Here is a 21,497-nt window from a genome sequence, read left to right as displayed (position 1 = left end):
CTGGAGAAATTTTGCAAAATTAAAGTAGTTGCTCGTTCTGGTGGAAATGCAGCATTTGTCTCCTGCTGAAATATTGTGAGGTTGGGGGACAAGTGTTTTTATTTTTAAGAGAATGGTCTTTGAATTGAATTTTCCTGAGACCATTATAATCAAAAATCTTTGTAGCCCAGTTGTCTGCCCTCTGACCGTTAACTAACAAGATGATTCAATCAGGCCCTTTCAGTTCAAATCAAATCCTTTGGAACCAGCCCATGTAGTTTCAACTTAGTTTCATTTCCTGGCAGGGTAGGATGTGGGATTTTCTTTTTTTTCTCCCTCTTAATTTCCCACCAAAGAGTATATGGCCCCTTCAGTACAGCAAATTTCAACATCTTGATGAGAGGATAAGTCTCTTTGGAAATCACTTTCTTCTCTTCATTGAGATGTTGTGAGGGATTTTCCGAGTCCTTTTGGCAGCTTTCTAGGTGAGCATTCACTAGTCAGCCTTTTTTTCTTTCAAAACAATATTCCCTCCTTTTCTGGCCTGCCTGAAGATATGCAAATGTTCATGAATTCTCTTTTCTTACGTCCATAACTATATATTGCCTAGACCATTATATTTTAATGAGATTGTCATACAGTTTCCCAGCCAACCCCAGTCCATGATGTTTCAGGGCAATACATTTTAATTTGTTCTAATTCTTGACTGAAGAAATTCTTAACAGGGTATTTAAGTCAGGTGATATAACAAAACAGATTTGTAAAAATACTTTGAAGAACTACGGTGCTGAAATTGGTTTCCTTCCTAGTTCAAAACCATTTCAGAAACTGCATGAATGACCTTTATTTTCTTCTGTGTAGCACACACAACTATAATTTCCCATGACTATTTATGGTCTGTACAGCCCTTTCTAACATCTTTTTTTTTTTTTTTAAATGTCAACGGAATACGTGTTTCTTTAATGGAAAATGTTCTATTTTGGGGAAGCTGCTTTTCCTTAGACAAGTAGTGGAATTGGAGTGTGTGTGTAAGTATGTGTGGGGGGTTTGCAAGAATGGGGAGGATTAGTGGATTGAGAGCTTGGCATAACAGTCCTGGTGATGACTCCTGAATACAAAGCCTTCTTTTGGTCCAAGGTTAAAAATAACTATACCTCGTATTCCATAGTCTTTTTTTTAAGGAAGATTTTATTCCTTTTTCCTAACATATGGCAAAGCAGTCCTGAATTGGATGCTGCAAGTTTCAAACCCGGGTGGTTGTGAAACAAGACAAAGGTGGTTCATTAACAGGCTTTTCCAGATGGGGAGGCAAGGTGGCTTTGACCTTGGTAACCATAGTGGAGAGTGTGATGGGCAGAACACTCTCCACATTCCGGATGCTGCGGCTTCCCAGTGGAACCCACACAGTGCAGGTCCGTTGTGAAGCTGGAGGGTCACCTGTGTGACTCACGAGCCAGGCACAGTACCTGCTCTGTCCTTCCCTTCTCTTTCCAGTGACATGGAGCCTGATCACAGCAAGGATTCTGCTTCAGTTCTCCAGCTTCACGTTTTACGTTTATCTGTGTTTCACAATAACTATGGAAGGATTATGTGATTTTAGTTAGCTGGGGTGTAAAAACATTCTTCATATTTTAGCCATTTTCACTCTGTCATCTGGATAACTGGGGCAGCATATACACCTTGTTTGTTTATTTTAATGTAAATCTTATTGAAATATAAATACAGAAAAGGGGCCAAATCATAAGTGTAGCACTTGATGAATTAAGTGAACATGCCTGTGTAACCAGCACCCAGATCAAGAACCAAAACATTGTATTAGAAAAATTAGAAGCTCTCTCCCAGACACTACTTCCCTTCCCTGACTTCTAATAGCATACATTAGTTGATTTGTTTTGTTTTGTTTAAAGATTTATTTATTTTAGAGAGTGAGGGTGTGTGCATGGGGAAGGGGCAAAGGGAGAGGGAGAGAAACTCAGACTCCCCACTGAGCGCAGAGCCTGAAGCAGGGCTCGATCCCATAACCCTGAGATCATGACCTGAACCAAAGTCAAGAGTCGGGCACTTAATGACTGAGCCACCCAGACGCCCCGTACGTTAGTTTTGCCCAACTTTGAATTTGATAATTATGGACTCATGCAGCGAATACTCTGGTATCACTCCTTTCGCTCTCCTATTTGTGAGCATCATCCTGCTGGTGTGTGTGGTTGCAGTTTTTCATTCTCACTGCTGTATAGTAGTCAATACAGAGCCAAGTGTCGCCTGCAGTTGTGAACACATGTCAGTAAGATGTGGTTTGGGCACCATACTGAAAAGGACTTAGTCAGTATGTGATTTCGTTGTATTGTGACCTAAGGTCTAATTGGTTTATTACTCGAAGGGCTCTTTTATTTAAAAATAGGCAATTGTTTTCTCTTCCTTAAGGCAGAATAATAACTTTACTTTATCACTTTCCCTTCCACTCCCTACCAGCTATAAAATTAATCCCTTCCTCTCACCTTTGTGCTTCCATAAAAACTGGTTTTTATCTTTTTGTATTTAACACATATAGTTAGTGTGTTCATCATAGATAGTGGAGTCATGTATCCATATGCCTGCTAGTAAAGCCAGGGCCTACTTTTAAATCCAGTTTCTAATATTCCAGGTATCAGTCAGAAAAATTCTAGATTGTTGAGGGTCCTGGACTAGACATCTGGTTTACCAGTGGGATTTTGTTGCAATTTTGTCATTGTAGCCTGAGATTCCTGAATGCATCTGCAAACAAACTGGAAACCCTTCCTCCAGCCACTCTTTCTGAAGAGACGAACAGCATCTTACAGGAGTTGTATTTGACAAATAACAACCTCACAGATAAATGTGTGCCCTTGTTAACAGGACACCCCCATCTAAAGATCCTTCACATGGCCTACAACCGACTTCAGAGTTTTCCAGCAAGGTAAAAGAAGATCACAGAGGGATGTTGTTCGTTGCATTTCTGAAAATGGATTCGTAGATGGAAAAGCAAAAGATAAAATGTTTATTTCCCAGATCATGTGAAGCTTGTTCCTCCTGATCCTTGTTCACAGTTGTCTTTCATCTAAGCCATGATTAGCATTTCCCTAAAGAGAAAGGTGTTAGTTTTTCTAATATGAATGTATCCCAAGACCCAATCACGACCATGTTACTTGTGATTTTGAAATAAGATCTGTCATTTCATGGGCATGTTTTTTCTTTTGGTTCTTTTTAGCCAAATTATTTTTTAAAAATTACCTTACTGTGGTGTGTAGGAATTTAGAACATAAACTAGAATACCTTACGGTTCTTAATTCGCTACCGGTTTTTATATTTGTGCGGTGGTGTAAAAAGCAGTTGTGGTCTCTGCAACCACAGAAGTGCTGTGGCGTTGTAAATAATTTATGGCTCTCAGAATATTCCACTTTTAATTCTGTTGTAATGTGAACTTCTGATTTTGGGGAGCAGTGGCGCTGTGTCTAACTTTGACTGAATCCCCACACTGAGCCGGGAAGGATTCACTAGGCTTCTGTGTCATTGGCATTTGGCATCTAACAAGTTAGGACTTGGAACGCATATCCACACACCAAAGCAGCAAACACTAACCCCTCTACCATTCTGCTGCCAACTACAGCTCAGTCCTGGGACAAAGCAAAATATTGGCACAGCTTCCCCCCACAGCCATCAAGGCTCCCAACCTACAGAAACCTCACTATGCATTGCAAATATGCACTGACTTCAAGTGTTGCTCTGTTTGGTTGTTGTTGTTGTATATCTTTATTTCTTGATTTTTTCCTCTCATTTGATGTTAATGATGTTAATGACTAAACCTTTTTTCTTCTGTGTACTGTATTTCTATGTACTTTTTTTTTTTAACTTCTATGTACTTTTACTGCGTACATAGTATTTTACTATGGAATGAGGAGATGATATTTTTGAAAGAAAACATGGTCATCACATAACAATATCTCTGAAAGGACTCATGGTCCTATTTGAGATGGTGAGTAAGCCCTGCAGGAGAAATGTCATCAACTCAAATTTTGATGGTATTCCCCCGTGACCCATGCCCGCTGTAATCAGCCTAAATACAGAGAACTTTTTTATGCACCTCATAAAAATCCACTCTGCTATAATTTCTATCTCCCTGGGGATTGTGATATGCCACAGGAACTCCCTCGAAGACTCCGAGTTCCTTAAGAGTCAGGACTGTGAATTGCCTCCATCAGGCCCACGTCTCCTATGAGGTCTGGCCTGGGGTAGACACTTCACAGCCGGTTGCTGAACGAAAGAACATGCTCCAGCCGTATGGCCCTTTGACCACTTTCTTTGTATGTTGACGGATGGAAACTTCTTTAACTTTTTCTTTGTTGGAAAAAAAATATTTCTATACTTTCAGTCATGTTTCATGCCCTATTACTCATTGATTTCTCCATATTTCTTCCCCAAAAGTAATAGTCTTACAAATTCAGGCAATCGGAGCTGGATTACATCACAGTCCACGTACACAATGTTGTTTGTAGTGCATCCTAATGCCGTGTTGGCTGTTTAGGATATTAAGAGACTTGATGTCGTCATATGAAAACTTAGTTCTTATTGTATCTTTGGCATATATTTATTTTCAAGATAAGCAAATAAGATAACCTTTATATTTGAGAGATGACAGGAAGAAAAGTAATAAAAGAATTTCTTGCTAAATTTTTTAAAGGTTTATTATGACACAGATAGCCATAACAAACAGAGGAGATACTGACAATTGTAAACTGAATGATTCAGATTATAAGTTTGAGTTACACTCGCTGGGAATCCTGTGCTTTTTGGAGTCGAGCATCAACAGTGGTAGAAAAAGAGTCGGAAGGGTGGTAGATGCTATTATAGGGACTATAGGGGTGGAAGGTTTTTTCCTCCAGATTTACAGAAAAGGCAAGAAACCTTAACTCTGAAATTTTCTTTATTCGGTTACTATAATTATTACTTACTATGATGATGATCAGCTATAAATTAATGTTGAACAATAAAAGACATTCTTAAACAAAAGTGTTCAATATATTAGGACATGCTATTAAGGTAAGGTTAGAGAGAGTCCGCTTTTGTAGATGTTTAGCAGGAGGTAAGAGAAATTTCTTTTGGGTATGGTTTAAATTTGGGCACCGCCAGAAGGTCAAGAGATGATCCGGATGATACTCCCCACCACCTTATCATCACGAATGATGTCAGAGGAATTTGGGGAGTAGGGTTTTAGGAGAAAGCATATCTTCATACGAGCCCCGTTCTCCTCTACATCCCCTTGAGTTCTCAGTGCCAATACAAAGAAATCATTCTCTCAAACTGAGCTCTTTCAAAGCACTTATATTGGACTAATGCTCACTTTTGACCCACTTGAGTAGGATTTTTATTGGAGTTCAGACTAAGCTATGTAGCATAGTTATTGTTGCTGAGATAACTTAATTCACACAGTTTTAAGAGGAAAGGGACATCCATTTTTCTATTTTTGCTTAATTTGAAGAGTTGAAGTTAGTAGTTTTTGTTTTGTAGTAGGAAAGGAGGTGTTAAAATACTTTGATACTCAAAAACAGTAGTGAAAAATGGTCATTTGTTAAAATGGCTACTACAAGTGAATCTTTTTTTTTTAATTCCAGGATAGTTAACATGAAGTGTATATTATACAAGTCAATCTTTAAAGGATCTTTAGACTCATAGTAAATTCCCTTTTTATTCTCATTATGTATTATTTTCTTCTTAAATTGCCTTATGATTATTTTTTGACCCCCTGCCCCTTGGATTTTGTCTTTTTTAGTAAAATGGCAAAACTGGAGGAACTTGAAGAAATTGACATCAGTGGGAATAAACTGAAAGCCATCCCGACGACCATCATGAATTGTCGGCGCATGCACACCATGATTGCTCATTCTAATTGCATCGAGGTCTTTCCTGAAGTTATGCAGCTCCCAGAAATCAAGGTATGTGGTTTGATCTCATAAACTCCAAGCTGCAGGTCAGGAAAGAGAATTGTTTTCTCCAATTCATCAGTGCAGGGTGTTTGCACCTTTGTTGGATTGAAGACTCTCAGTCATCCCTGCCCCATCCTTCCTAACTACTGGACTACACTGTCGAGTCAACAGAGGGGGAAAAAAAACAAGAAGAAGAAGAAATAAAAAGGCACTGGATTAGGAGTTGGGAAAATTATATTCTGGGCCCTGTCCATAACTAGCTGTGTGAATTAAGGCTAACCATAGAGTCACCTACCTCTTTCTTATCTGTCTAACAACACTTGTCCTCCTTATTTCCAGGGTGGTTATGAGGCTCGAAAGAGATTGTCACTCGAATGTCTGACAGCAGTTTGAAAAGGTTAACATTACCACTGCACACTTGCCCCCAGACTCCCCCAATTACAGCACCCACTTAGTCACAGTTCCCTAGATAAATACAGCATCAATACTGTCACTAAACAGTCCTTTCAACTTAATGAAACTAGCAGAACAGGTATTATTCCCATCTGATATTGGGGTGCTGAATAATGAAGGGATTTGTGTACATGAAGACAGGAATTGGTGGCAGAGATAGTCTGCAGTTCCTGACTTCTGACTCAGGGTAGATCATAGGCTGAAACCAGTTCACCAGAATGAAAGCCATCTAACAACTTTTTATTCATGTTTTTTTGGTGCCAAAGTAAGAAGTTCTTTACATAGCATGTATTTTTTCATTTGCATCTTAGCATTTCCGATCATCAGTTTTGTGCTTAATAAAAAATAACTCAGGGGTTATAGACTTGGAGCACATTCTAACCTCCTAAAGGGAACAGAAGTCATCCTACTTGGCCACTCTTCATTTTTCAGGCACTTTCTGATACGACCTTTATGTATCAGATTTAAGAAAGTGTATAGACATTTGAAGGCACTTTAAGTGGCACTCATAATCTTTCACCACAGCTGTTTTTGTACATTTGCATGGTTGAGGTGTACACAAGCCATTTCCTAAGTGTGTGCATGTGTGTGCACGCTTTAGGCCACGATGTGTTTCACTGTGAGCACACCATCATTTCATACATCGCGGGCGTTTTAGAACATTGGTTATAAGCTAGCAGCCATAGTTTACTTGTACTTTCTACATAGGACCTTACACGCTGGTGAAGAGGGGGGGCTCTGAAGGGAGACAGACCTGGAGCTGAATCCAGCTATAAGTTCCTTAACTGCCCCATCTCCTCAGCTGGACAGTGAGGGGAAGAATAGTCCTTCCTTTACAGCACTGCTGAGGATGAAAGGAAATAGTACGTGTGAACGTTTGCAGTAGGAGTGGCATGTAGCGAGAACTCTGTAAAGGTTAGCTACAGTTAGGTAGTCCTTGATGGGGTTCAGCTGTGATGTTGGTTATATGGAGCAACTGTTCCGGTTGATGATCGGTAAAATACGGAAATCTGTTCCTGAAATATGTCTTTGCCTCCAGTACCAGGTTAGCTGCTAAGCTTCCCGGGGCCCCTGTGTTGCCCATTGCTGGACATGGGGGCAGCGCCGTGGTATCTTCTGGGGGCACCTATTAAACTGGTCTCTGTGCACTGTGCCTGGTGCAACCCCAGGACAAGAAGGGAAAAGTCTCCAGACCAACCTCCCATTTGCTGGTCTTACTTTCTGCACCTGGCTTTTAATGTTCTGTAACTCTAAATTGTGGATTAGGCTTTTTTTTTTTTTTAAGTGTCTGGTTTAAAGTACAGATACAGGTAGACATTTAAACTTTTCGGGTTTTGACTAGATTTTGCAAAATCTGACTATTCGGTGAAAATGAATTCTCTCCTCGACCCTAGCTTGGCTTCCTGGATTCTAAAGTCGGTGCCTTCTATTTCTTTTGAACGTCTTCTGTTGACTTCTGTCTGTGCCTGACTACACAGCTCCTTTAAAAGTTTTACTTCTGGTATTGCTTTTTTAATGGTTTTGTTTCTTTTGGTCTTTGATTTTTCTTGTTATCCCAGCTATTATATCTTAGCAGTTTCTGTATGTTAATAACGTCCTGTCTTTTTTTTTTTTTTTAATTTTATTCATTTATTTGTCAGAGAAAGAGCATAAGCAGAGGGAGCAGCAGAGGGAGAAGCAGGCTCCCCGCTGAGCAAGGAGCCCAATGCGGGGCTCGATCCCAGGACCCTGGGATCATGGCCTGAGCCGAAGGCAAACGCTTAACCAACTGAGCCACCCAGGCGTCCCATGTCCTGTCTTTCTGATCCAGCTCCTCCATTACCAATAGATAGAGATTTTGTTGTTGGGGGTTTTCTTTGGGGTGGGAGTGGTGATGAGCAATATCAAGTATCCTTTATATACAGAAGTGTACATTTCGCAGCCCTGGGCAGATAGCATTGATAAAGTAGTAGTTATAGGGCGCCTGGGTGGCTCAGTTGGTTAAGCGACTGCCTTCGGCTCAGGTCATGATCCTGGAGTCCCGGGATCGAGTCCCATATCGGGCTCCTTGCTTAGCAGGGGGTCTGCTTCTCCCTCTGATCCTCCCCCCTCTCATGTATTCTCTCTCTCAAATAAATAAATAAAATCTTTAAAAAAAATAAATAAATAAAGTAGTAGTTATATTGTTTTAGAACCCTGAGTTGGTATGTCAGTGTTCTTTCATATGAGAATATTTTAAATTGCAGTGTATTTACACACATTTAAACCATCCAAAAGAAAATTCTTGGTAAAAAGGCTTGCTGTATCTCAAGTGATAAAATACCTATGAGCATCTGCAAACTGAGCTCTAAATTAGCATGTCTTTAATGTCCTAAGTTGAAATACTCAGCCTATACTAAAATTTTATTATTGAGTTAATAACCCTAGATTATATTCCTATTGCTTGTTGAAAATAAAGTGAAGTAATTGTTAAGTAGTTCCTAAAAGGTATTACGTTCATTGCAGTTATAAAAACTGAGCAGGGAACATGATTTAAAGAGGGAGAGGCCCTACTATATTTAACTAGCTTGTTCTCTCCAAGCAGTCTCTTCTTTTAAGACTTTAAAGGAAAGTGCTTATTCATAGCTTTGTTACCAAAACTTCAAAGCCAATTATTACTTAAAAGGGTAAACAAGTTCCCCTACTAAAATACATGTGCTAAAATACATTTTTTAACTTGAAAAATTAAGCCATTATTCCTGTACCCCTAAAACAGAAACTGTATGCACCTTCCAGTCTTGGATAAAATTTAGGTCTGGTCTTTTCTCATTTTGGTACATTCAGTGAGATCTGCTCATCCTCAGGCATCGATTTCTATACTTGGGCAAGAAGGTCATATAAGTTATTAGTAGGAAAACATATATTTTCAGAATTTTCCAGTGAGCCCAAGTGGACCCAGAGTCAGAGTACTTTTTGTTCCTTAGTTTTATTGTCTTCACTTTTGTTTAGCACTTTCAAATAAATCTTCCCTACCTCCAGTCCTGTATTCCCAGAGCAGGTTATTTGTTCTATCCTGGTTCTAAAATAGAAGGGCTTCCCTCTGGATATAGATCAGCTCTCAATGAGGTAGAGAAGAAGACATGATTCCAGAGTCACCACATAAGCCAGACTTGGCTTGGCTGGTCCTGAGCTGAAGTCCACATTTTGGCTGCCCATGGTAATGAATCCAAATAGCAAAAGTGACCATGAGTATGGCGCTCGGTTCCCCAAGATCTTAGTTGAGTAACTTCCAGTTAGTGACTAACCTTTTTGAAGTGTGGTTTAAGTAGATAAATGTGTGACATATGTGAATGAAATTTGTAGTTTAAACACCATATCAGCAGCAACTTCTTTTTTAAATTTAACATGTTCCTGGGGCATCTTGATTTTAATTACTGGATGAACAGTATCTTTTAAAATGTTTTAAATCTGGGACGCCTGGGTGGCTCAGTCGGTTAAGCGTCTGCCTTTGCCTCAGGTCATGATCCCAGGGTCCTGCGATCGAGTCCCACATTGGGCTCCTTGTTCAGCGGGGAGCCTGCTTCTCCCTCTGCCTGCCACACTCCCCTGCTTGTACTCTCTCTGACAGATTTTAAAAAAAACTTTGAAAAAAAGATTAAAAAGAATAATAAAATAAAATGTTTTAAATCTTCTTCAGAAGATTATTTTCATGTTGTACTATGCAGTGATGAACTACTTGGATAAGGTGAGTGAACTCATCTCTAGGATCTGTGTTAGTTTCACTGGGATGTGAAGTATGAAGTTGACTATCCCTTGGAATCAAACTCTGCTTGCTCTTGTTTCTAAGGAGAGAGAGAGAGAGAACCAGCTTGGTGATAAAGACACCAAGAACGTGGGGAAACGGCTGGGTCAGAACGGATGAAAGAAAATAGATTAATTCTTTGGAAAGTAGGATAATGCAAATGAAGACAGATCAGGGGCCAGTTAGGTGTTAGCTGGGTAGAGGGCTGACCTCATAGACTTAAAAGGTCATCGAGGCATTTATACTGCGTATCTGAAAGCCAGAAACCAGGAGCAGTCGTCGTTATGGTCCTAGAATCTGGGTCAGTAATAATTATTTAGGAGATTTCCTAACATTACCTTTAACTTTGATTCCTCACAAAAATCCCGTCCTGGAAAGTCTCAGGAGTGGCCCCTTTGCTGTCGCGACCACGCACACTTGAACCTGTTGTTGATTCACAGTAGTGTTTATTTCCCCCTCTGGCCTTGGGATCCCCAGGGTGGGGCCTGCGGTGCCATCTCTGTAGATCCCTGATGTCTGGCCTATCGTCTGCTGCTTTGTAGGTGCCAAATCAGTGTTCCTTTGGATGACTACTTGCATTTATTTGCTTCTTAATGAATTCATAATGAAAATTAGTGAGCCTGTTCAGAGAAAAATCACAGTATTTGTAATAGAGAAGGAGGCTTTATACAAGATTAAAGGTCTTCTTTTGCAACTCCCTGATGAAAGGTGGGGCAGTTTAAACAATATACATGTCTGAGTAATTACAGAAATAATTACACCAGCAGCTTTCGCCCCGTGAGGGCCAGGGAGTGCAGAGGTGAGTGGGAGCCCCCCGTTGGCACCTGGCAGAGCTGTCGGGCAGCATGGCTGAGGTGGCGGGCTAGCTGTGCTCTCAAGAATGACACAAGCTGTTGCAGAGTCGCCCAGAGCCAGGAGGTAAAGTTGCCGTTTGAGGGCAACACGGGCAGTTACCGGGCAGATAATAGAACACACGCTGCTATGAAAATGGATATGCCCGGGGCACCCGGGTGGCTCAGCTGAGTGTCCGACTCTTGGTTTCGGTCCTGGGATCAAGCCCCAGGTCAGGCTCTGCACTCAGTGAGGAGTCTGCTTGAGATTCTGTCTCTCCCTCTGCCTCCCCACTCATGTGCTCGCTCGTTCGCTCGCTCGCTAGCTCTAAAATACATAAATAAATCTTTTTTAAAAATGGATACGCCTATGTCTTTAGTAATGTTTTGTGAGGAAAATATTATAATAAAGATATTGGAGCTTTGGTAATAACTATGCTTAAATGATAGAGCAGTTCTCTTTAAGATGCACTGATTATTTTCCTGTGCTCTTAGCTAAACGAATTAGCAGTAATTTTCCTCTAAGTCATGAGTTCCTCCAACTATGAGTTATCTCACTTTTTCCGAGGATTGGATAATTCTGTTTTCAGTATTCTTACCAGAATTTTGTAGGATAGCCAAATAACTTTTGCAAGCTATGTCCTAGAAGAGGCCTGAGAGGGAAAGGTAATTTTGTTAGTTATGTGGTAGGCAAATTTAACATTCTGTTTAGCAGCGTATTTTCAAGAAAGTTTTAGCGCATTAAACAATAGAGAAACATACATTAAATAACATAGACTGTGCAAGTACTGTGTTTTTCTCCAGTCTCACCCCCCCAGTTTTCTGTTTTCCCAGTGGCAACCATTACACTCACTCAGCTAACAAGTGTTTGTTGAGAACTGTTAAAAGAATAGGAAATAGTACTTATAAATGGAGCACTCACTATTTATGTGAATGCCAATAGGTAGCGCCAGGTACCAGCATCCTGTAATTTTTGTGAACAAACCTCCTTCAATGTGCAGCACAATTTGCCACTAAAGAAAGTGTCGCATTGGGGTGCGACTTACTCCAGACGGAATTTAATCTAAGCACATGTGTCTCAGTTCCCATCCTAGCTGACTGAATTACTGGAGGAGCTTCTCAGAAGATCCGTTCATGTATTCGTTCAGCAAATAATTGTCTACCCATTCCCAGGCAATTAGCTGTTCATTGGCTCCTCATTGGAAGGAAAATATTCGTTGGGCACCGCTCTTCGTGCCGCACAGCACTCCGGACACGGGAGGAGAAGCCGCAGCGCCTGTTCCCAGGATCATAGTCTAATGGAAGGAATTAATAAGCAAGGGGCATCAGTTGAAGCAGGGGTTCTAGTGGAATTGGCACTGAGTTGAGACTTAGAAGCATAAGGAAGATTTTACCAGGTGAGAGGCAGGGAAAGCTTGAAGAGGCCCAGTCACAGAGAGTAGTTTGTGCAGAGGCTCAAGTGAGAACATGACACATGCAGGAACTGGAATTGAGTTTGACGCAGTTGAATATAGAGTGCGAGGAAGCAGGTGGTGAAAGGTGCAGATGAAGGGCCTTATTTGACATGCTGAGGAGTCTGGTGGCAGATTGGAAGGCGGTAGGGAGCAACTGAAAGACAAGCCGGAGTGTGATCAGATGGGATAAAGCACGTCAGAGTCACCCTGACAGCACGGTGGGGAGTGGGTCAGAGGGAAGCGAGACTAGAGCAGAGTCAGGATGCGGTCCCAGGCCTCCCGGGAGACCTGATGCGGTTGGACAGGATACAGGAGCTGGCTGCAGTAAATTAAGGGTCGGCCGGGGGGGGTGGCAGCGGAGGGTCGTGATGATGATGAGCACCGCCTAAGAGGATTATTTATAAAGATATCGCCAGCATTGTCTTTATAAATAAATACCCTACTGAACTCATTTTATAATTTTGTAATTTAAACAATGAGCAGTTACAACTGCAGAACTGTGAAAGTTTAAGTCATTAGGTAACATTAGAAAAACGTTGCTTATCAATTTCATAAAAGTCAGTGATGTTCTGAAAGGTCTGTAGTCTTTCCCTGTAGGGCATGCTCTGACCTGAATTTGTTTCTGCAATGCATCAGCCAGCCCTTTCAATCACTTGTTCTAAGTTACGCATCAGCCAGCCCTTAAGCTTGGGTTTCATCACTACTCGGCAAGTTGTGCTGATCCCATTTATCTTCCCTGTGCTGATGTATATCCTGATGGAATAGCCTGTCATTAATCAGTATTAATCAGTTTTTCACTGAAGTCCAGTTGACTGTTGATGGAACCATTATAAGTGGAAAAACAGAAGAAAAAGGAGAGGCCAATTTCCCTATTAATGTTTAGGTTAAGTGAATTTCTGTACTTAGAGTATTAAGGCTATCAAAAGGGATGGGAGTGCAGGTACGGAATAAGTAAAATGTGATGACATTGTGCCTACATTTATGTTTTTTAAAAGTTTGGGTTCATATTAATGAGGCTGCAGGAATATAGAATAGTAACCCTGGTTGTGTTAGGGTGCTATATTTAAGGCAAGTTTTCTAAGCGTTTCTGCTGGTCCAACTTTTTGTAATGTGGTTATAATCCTCTCATAATAAAAAGTAATCATTTTTATTCTTTTTAAAGATTTTATTTATTTTTTGACAGAGACACAGTGAGAGAGGGAACACAAGCAGGGGGAGTGGGAGAGGGAGAAGCAGGCTTCCCGCGGAGCAGGGAGCCTGATGAGGGGCTGGATCCCAGGACCCCGGGATCATGACCTGAGCCAAAGGCAGACGCTTAACGACTGAGCCACCCAGGTGCCCCAAAACTAATTTTTTTTAAAAGATTTTATTTATTTATTTGACAGAGAGAGAGAGAGCGAGAGCAGGAACACAAGCAGGGGGAATGGGAGAGGGAGAAGCAGGCTTCCCGCTGAGCAGGGAGCCCGACGCGGGGCTCGATCCCAGGACCCCGGGATCATGACCTGAGCCGAAGGCAGACGCTTAACGACTGAGCCACCCAGGTGCCCCCAAAAATAATTATTTTAGATTGCATATAATTTTATATCATTGCTTCTGTTTGGGAGCAAGGGTATAAAATAATTTGTATGGAAACATTGCATTATTTGAAGTCAGTTGAGAATCTATTTCTCCAAAAATGCAGGTTTTCATTTTATTCAGTCTCTGTCCCTCCCCAATCTATAATAGACTTAAGAATTTTTCCAAATAAAAACGATTTTGTCTACTTTTAATATTCTGAAATTCTCGGATGCAATTTGCCTTTCAAACCATCTTAAGATCTTTAATAGGCTCTTGAGGCATTTTCTTAAATTATAATAAGCTGCCACCCCAAGCCAGATAGTTGAATGCTTCCTACCCATTCTGCCGAATTGTGGGTTACATATTCTGCTATCCAGAAAAATTGCCAATTACTCTTATTCTCTCTTGCACATGGCGAGCTGTCTTCTACCCTGGTTCCCTGCTCCTATCACGCAAATGCAGCACCTCATTTTAGGGCTTATCTCATTTAAGCCTTACATAGGTTTTGTGAGAAAGAAGGTATTATTCCCATTCACAGATAGCACATAATTTTTGTTCTAATCAATATGCTGACCCGTTTTGTGGTTGTTTTCCAAATGAGATTAGACAGGAGCTGTTGGAGAGTCCAGGTAGTGGATGCCTGGAGGGCAGGATCCATATGTGACTTGTGCCTTTTTCCCTTGCATATACTAGGCATGTGCACCAGCTCGTCTTTTACCAATTTCTTATTTAGCTTCTTTTGAATTATCTTCTCATTTTGTATGTTTTCCTGCCTTTCCTCATGTTGCAAGTTTTTTGGTTTAAGAAAGCCCTTCACTGTTGCATTTTGATGTTAGAACTGTAACCCTTATGGTCGTAACAGGTGCAGAGATTTTTGTGAGCAGTAAGAAAAACTATGCTTAGGATCTTCAGTTAATGCTTATTTTTTTAATGTAGAGATCAGCTTAAAAGGATAAAGATGGGGAGAGTAAAGAACACAGATTTTCTACATTAGTCAAAGACAGTAAACATTTTAGCTGCATTTAGCAAAATCTGTTTTAAGTGTTTATGGGAGGGTAGCAGACAACGTAATTTTTCTGCATTTGGCCAGCATCATGTAGTGAATGGTCCGACGGATTCTCAGGGCAAAGGGTTGGAGCATAGAACCACCTGAACCACCTGTCCAGGCCCTCACTTCCTGTTTCCCCTCATTCATTCAGTGCGTGGACCTGAGCTGTAATGAGCTAAGCGAAGTCACTTTACCAGAAAACCTGCCTCCAAAACTACAAGAACTAGACCTGACTGGAAACCCCCGACTTGCCCTCGATCACAAAACCTTGGAACTTCTGAAGTAAGTATTTTGTGACGCTCGGCAGCCCCATCAGACAATGGGATTTATAACTTAGTGAAAACATTGAACAGAATATGAAGGACCCGTTGATTTATTAGCTGTATCTACACATGTTTGAGGTGATTTGTGAGTCTATAGTTCACCATCATGGAGGGCCAAAAACAATTTCAGATAGTTGGATACTCAGGTGTCCTGTCACAAAGTTTTTGAGGAAGTATCCAGACAAAAAGAACAAGAATAATGAGTACAAAGAGGGAAAGAGGACAGAAAGAAAGACAAGGGGAGAGCAATGACTAGCCAAGATGTAAACTTACATCTCAGTTACTGATAACATGGTGTGATGCTTAATGCAAATGTTATGAAAGGATTTTGAAAGAGATGCGTAATGTGGGGAAAATGCACAATGTGGAACTGAAGTCCAGATTATTTAAGCAAAAGTGGGAGTGTGGGGTAGTTAGATCCTGCTAAATTATCTTCTTGTTTGGGGAAAGAATTCTTTGATACGGTCTCATTCTTGATGTCGATAGAGAATTACAGGTTCACTGTGTAAAACATTAAAGGAAACCTCATTAGAAAAGATGTCTTTAAAAAATTTTCATCACAGACCTCTAAATGTCAAGAGAATTGAATTATGCTTCCCAATTGAATATTATATAGCCATTAAAAACAATGATGTAGAGTTACATTACTGACTCTAAAGATCTCTACATATGATGTTAAATGAGAATGTTGACAGAGAAATTTGTACGGTATGTTCCCACTTTTTTGCAAAATAAATATATGTGCATTGGGCGTGTACACCTGGAAAATGCCCGCAAGGATATAAAACAGAATGTTACAATAGTGTTATTCTCTGGATAATAGGATTATGGATGGTCTTCATTACCTTCTTGAAACTTTTCTGAATTCTCGCAGAATTTTTTTGCAGCCGGGCTTAACTAAGTCTTGGACATGGATACACACTAGTCATTATGTATGCCATTTATGCTTAAACCCTGTTATACTGTCTACTGCTGAAAGTCGTATTCCATTATCTTAGAAAAAACTGAAAAGGAGAATTTTTTTAAAAAGAGTAGCATTAGTAGTCTATTAATATTATCCTAGGCTTTTAGTGCAAGCCAGAATTTGAACATCACTCAAGGTGATTCCTGGATAGAATTGGCCTAATTAGTGCCTGTTGGTTTTAGGTACTTAATTGATTTCAATATATAATTGAATAATACTGCTTAAGTAGAGTGTTGTAGGAAAGCCACAGGGGACCTAGACACTCTCCACCGTTAGTCAGTATGTGAAGCCTTGGCCCAAATCCCTCAGTCTGTACAGACCTTAGTTTTCTCACCTACGTGATGGGGAAGATGGCCTACATACTTGCTAAGGGACTTCTCAGAACTAAGAGTGCATGGATTATCAATATATATTTCATCTTTATACAGGTAAATTTTTGAGTATTACAAATACATGAAATTTTGTATTAAAAATATATCAAAATTAGTTAATAAATGGAAATAGCTGGAGAAGAAAGTTGAATTTGTACTACACACCAAAATACATTCCAGCTAAATTAGCGTTAACTCTATAAAATGAAATAATTTCTAAAAGTAAGAAAAAATCATATATGACTTTTTAGGTCAAAAAATGTAGACAGGGTGGGGGGGGGTGGGAGGCAGGGATCACAAGAGGAGAAATCAATATATATAGATTGGTTTTGATATTCGTTATAAATATTTAAAAGTATGTTTTATACAGAAAAATTTGAAATATCTTTCCAGAAGTAATCAAGAGTAAATCTAAAAGGCAAATGACAAACTTCTTAAGAAGAAACACTGGCCAAAAAACAAAAATAAAAGCATTAGTGTTCTTGATAGAAAATGTTCTTATAAGAAAAGTACTCAGGGGCGCCTGGGTGGCTCAGTTGGTTGAGCGACTGCCTTCGGCTCAGGTCATGATCCCGGAGTCCCTGGATCGAGTCCCGCATCGGGCTGCCTGCTCGGCGGGGAGCCTGCTTCTCCCTCTCCCACTCCCCCTGCTTGTGTTCCCTCTCTCGCTGTGTCTTTCTCTGTCAAATAAATAAATAAAATCTTTGGGAAAAAAAAAAAAGAAAAGTACTCAAACAGCAAACAAGCAAAGAGCATTAACATTTCACAAAAGAAGTACAGATAGGTACATGAAACCATGATGTTCAATCTCAGTATATCAAGGAAATATTAAATATTTAAATAACATTTTCCTCCCTCACATTGGTGCTGCTGGAGTACTGTAAATTGACATAACTTTTCTTAAAAGCTATTGACTCTGTATCAAGCTTTTAAAAATATTCACATACTTAGACCAAGGTTTTCTATTTCTGTTTCTATTATTTCTAAAAAATAATCAGAAATGTGGTGCTCATTTTAGGCACAGAGGTAGTCATCAAGATATATCTAATTATCTTTAGGATGAACATAAAATGTCATGGGGAAATGTTCATGATGTAATTAGAAAAAAGATGCAAAACCACATATATAGAATGACCCCACTATTATACATGTGTAAGAAAAATCTATCTATTCAAGTCTCTGCAGTGAACATGTTACTGAACTGGCCTGAGCAACTACAAAGAAACACATGTGTTCTCAGATTTTAAAAAGGTAACAATGAAATCGTAACACTTTTATGTTAAAGATGTTGCCTTCTGTTTAACAGCGGGAAGGCTATGGCTTCTTCCTAATTTGGGAGAGCTTCCGTATCTAATGTATTTCTTGTGCTTCTCGAGGCTTGGCCTGTTTATTGGGCATGAGCCGCGGTGAGTGCATGTGGTGGCTCCTCTGTGTGAGCTCCAGCTCCCATGTTCTCCCAGACTCGTTTAAAGAGGTACAAGAGTCGACATTCAGGTCATTTCGGACCGCTTCTCAGCCACACTGTTCAGTTAGGCAGAGAGGGCGAAACCCCCACTTAACCAGAAGGGATTGGGAGGGGGTAGTTTAAGGATTACTTTTTCTTTAATTTCAGGCTAGGAAATGGAATTATTTCTTTGAAGGTTCTGTGTTCTATAAAAAGTATAAATGTCTTTAGAAATGAATTCTCTGGAATTCAGAAAGGCAGCGAAGATGTCATGAGAACCTTAGGTAGGCCTTAAGAAACGCTTCTCATTTGCTTACCATTGTGCAGGGATGAAATCTGGTGCCAGGTCATATGAATAGCAGATAATGGCAGACTGTCTTTTTAAATGCCTCTCTTTTATTGTTAGGATTGAAAACTTTGAAAAGAGGATCTATAGCTCTGCTGTGAAATAAGGTATTAGTTTTATTTCAGGATTTTCTGTTGGCACTTTTCCAGTGTAGGATAAAGGGAAGAATGAATGTTTGCTGGTAATTGAGAGTAGAAACTTTTCTTTCACGAAATATTTTTAAATTTCAAAGAAATTGCAATCATCTATTTCTAGAATCAAAGTGAATACAGTTAGGTATAGATTTACTTCTTAGAGTTGAAGGGTATTCAGTGTTTGTTGTATTTTGGAGTTAAATTCTTGGGGTCATGACAGAAGTGTCTGTGTTAAGAGATTATATGTAAGCTTTTTCTCTTGTATAAGTAATAGAGGGGAAAAACTAGTGGCAATTTATAAGTAAGTAGGATTTATTTCACCGTGTGGTAGCCAGCCTTTTTAAAAAACTATTTCACATCTGTAGGACTTCCTGTTTGGGGGCACTGAATACTTTCTAGAAGGGTATTTTTTAATAAACCCCATTCAAGAGTTTACACTTTCATTATTTGTCTTGGGTCCTGTTGGACCAGTTATGGCATGTGACAGCGAGGTGAGATGACTTGTCTCCCAGTTTAATTCACAGTGTTAATGTGTAATTTATTGAAATACCCCTCCTTTCATAATTTCATGTCTTAGCACGAATGGCTGCAAATGAGCAAAGAATTGGAAGCTTCAGGGATGACAAGTCCTCAATATTTGTGAAATATTGTACGGGGTGATATGGGCAGAAATTGGATTTGAGGATGAATGTTGCAGAATTCTCTCAAATACAATATGATTGTGGATTAGGTTTCGTACTTTTCAAATCTGGGTGTTCAGCCCGTAAGAATACACCCAACATAATGATTTCTCATACTAAGGTTGAGAGCGGTCTTTTTCATGCCCAGGAGACAGCAGCCATCGAAGTGTGATGTGTAAAGGTCTCGAATCACCACCCTAGGATGCTGATAAAAACTAATTTTCATGCCCTTTTATTTTCACTTTGTTGAGTAGCTAGTTCTTGCTGATAAATATTTTAGACATGTTAAACACAAATGGTAAGTACAGAGTGCTTAGCAGGTATTTTTCATTTCTCAAATAAAGGTAGCATTTCACACATCTTTGACTTTAATGTTTCCCATCCCTTTCTTTTCTCTTGTTAGTAATATCCGCTGTTTCAAGATTGATCAGCCTTCTGCAGGAGATGCATCTGGAGCCCCAGCTGTCTGGAGTCATGGATACACTGAAGCCTCAGGGGTGAAAAACAAGTGGGTGAAACTTTGGAGTGAGAAGCGCCTCCAGCCCGCCTCCCTTCTTTAGTGGGGAAGATACTCAGTGCTAACACACACTTCCCTCGTGTCACATTGATCTGAGCAGGATTCCCTAAAGTGAGGCCACCTCAAGCCTTACGTTTGAACAGTAAGCTGAGCCCTGCTTGGCATCACATACTCTTCTCTTTGTGAGAGATGTTGCTAGGATACAGTGTAACTGACACATTCAGTCTATGTGAGACTCCAGGGTTTGGAGAAGGCCTAAGTATTGAAATGCATCCCTGCCCTTTGGAAAAGTCCATCTTTGTCTGAAGCCTGTTTACCGAGCAAAACAGGGGATAGTATTGAGGGAGAAGTAGCCTTGATTGTCCATATTCAGTCACTTCCGTTATTGATTAGTGGTTCATGGAGCTGTTTCTTACGATCTTAAATTAGTTTGGCAGGGGGCGCCTGGGTGGCTTAGTCGGTTAAGCGGCCAGCTCTTGATTTCATCTCAGGTCATGATCTCCCAGTCCTGGGATTGAGCCCCACGTGGGGCTCTGTGCTCAGCGGGGAGTCTGCTTACGGATTTCTCCCCCTCTGCACCCGCCCCACCCCCCAGCTCACACACTCGCTTTCATGACACGCTCTAAAATAAATGAATAAATCTTTAAAAAACAATAAATTAGGTTGGCAGGAGTTTCATGTTCATTCCCTGTGAGGTCAGCTGCTTGTCTTGCTGCCAGGACTTGTCCATCTCAATTTCAATTTCTTTTTCTTCCTTGTCTCAGGTGCAAATATTGATTTTCCTGAGAATTGTAATCAAGCTTTTCAGGCTTGCTTCTTATGAAGAGGTGCTAACCAGATTCCTTTCCAATTTTGCATTCCCAGCCATAATGTGTGAGAATTCTAGTTGCACATCCTTACCAGTGCTTCCTGTTATAAGGTGGTGGTGGCAGTTTTGGCCATTCTGATAGTGATAGCTCATTGTGGGTTAATTTTGCTTTTCATGATGACTAATGATGCTGATCATCTTTCCATGCATTTATCATCCATCCATATATCTTTGGTGAGAATATATTCTTTCACATCAAATATGATTACTGAAGGTATTTTTGTAGATACCCTTTATCGTTAAGAAAATTCCCTTCTAATCATACTTTGCTAAAAGTTTTTGCCATAGGCTTTTTCTGCATTCAATTGAGATGACCATATGTTTTCTTCCTTAGTCAGTTGGTGTGGTAAATTACATTGATTTTTGAATGTTGAATCAGCTTTGCATGCCCAGGATAAGTTCTACTTGGTCCCGATGTATTATCCTTTTCATATGCTGCTGGATTCAATTTGCTGGTAATTTGTTGCTCATGCCTATACTTTTCTTGTGATGTCTTTGGCTTTGATATCAGGGTAATGCTGGCCTCATTGTTGAGGACTGTTTCCTCTTCTTTAGTTTTCTTGAAAAGTTTGTACAGAATTGATATTTCTTCCTTAAAGGTTTGGTAGAATTTACCAATAAAAGCCATCTGGGCCTGGAATTTTCTTTGGTTTCTAACTACACATTCTGTTTCTTTGCTATGGGATTATCTATCTCTTCTAGAATGAACTTTGGTAATTTAGGTCTTTTAAGGAATTTATCCCTTTCGTCTAGTTTTCACATTTGACAAACTTGTTCATATTATTATGTTTTAAAATCTGTAGGATCTGTAGTGATGGCTCTCCTTCCTGATA

At 40.0% G+C, this 21,497-nt stretch overlaps 1 protein-coding gene across 1 annotated transcript in view; it reads left to right on the top strand.

Moving 5' to 3' along the window:
* PHLPP1 (PH domain and leucine rich repeat protein phosphatase 1) overlaps nucleotides 1–21,497 on the top strand; it is a 208,933-nt gene that overhangs the window by 178,893 nt on the left and 8,543 nt on the right. The window contains exons 11-14 of the mRNA XM_081801065.1: nucleotides 2,711–2,911; nucleotides 5,762–5,924; nucleotides 15,169–15,299; nucleotides 19,683–19,787. Coding sequence (XP_081657191.1) covers nucleotides 2,711–2,911; nucleotides 5,762–5,924; nucleotides 15,169–15,299; nucleotides 19,683–19,787 — 600 coding nt within the window. The remainder of the gene's footprint in view (nucleotides 1–2,710; nucleotides 2,912–5,761; nucleotides 5,925–15,168; nucleotides 15,300–19,682; nucleotides 19,788–21,497) is intronic.

The sequence above is a fragment of the Leptonychotes weddellii genome, chromosome 13 (assembly GCF_054177405.1).
Source record: "Leptonychotes weddellii isolate Sample4059 chromosome 13, ASM5417740v2, whole genome shotgun sequence".
NCBI classification, from domain to species: domain Eukaryota; kingdom Metazoa; phylum Chordata; class Mammalia; order Carnivora; family Phocidae; genus Leptonychotes; species Leptonychotes weddellii.
Note: the sequence above shows the minus strand (reverse complement) of the source record. Positions and strands in the feature narration are given on the sequence as shown.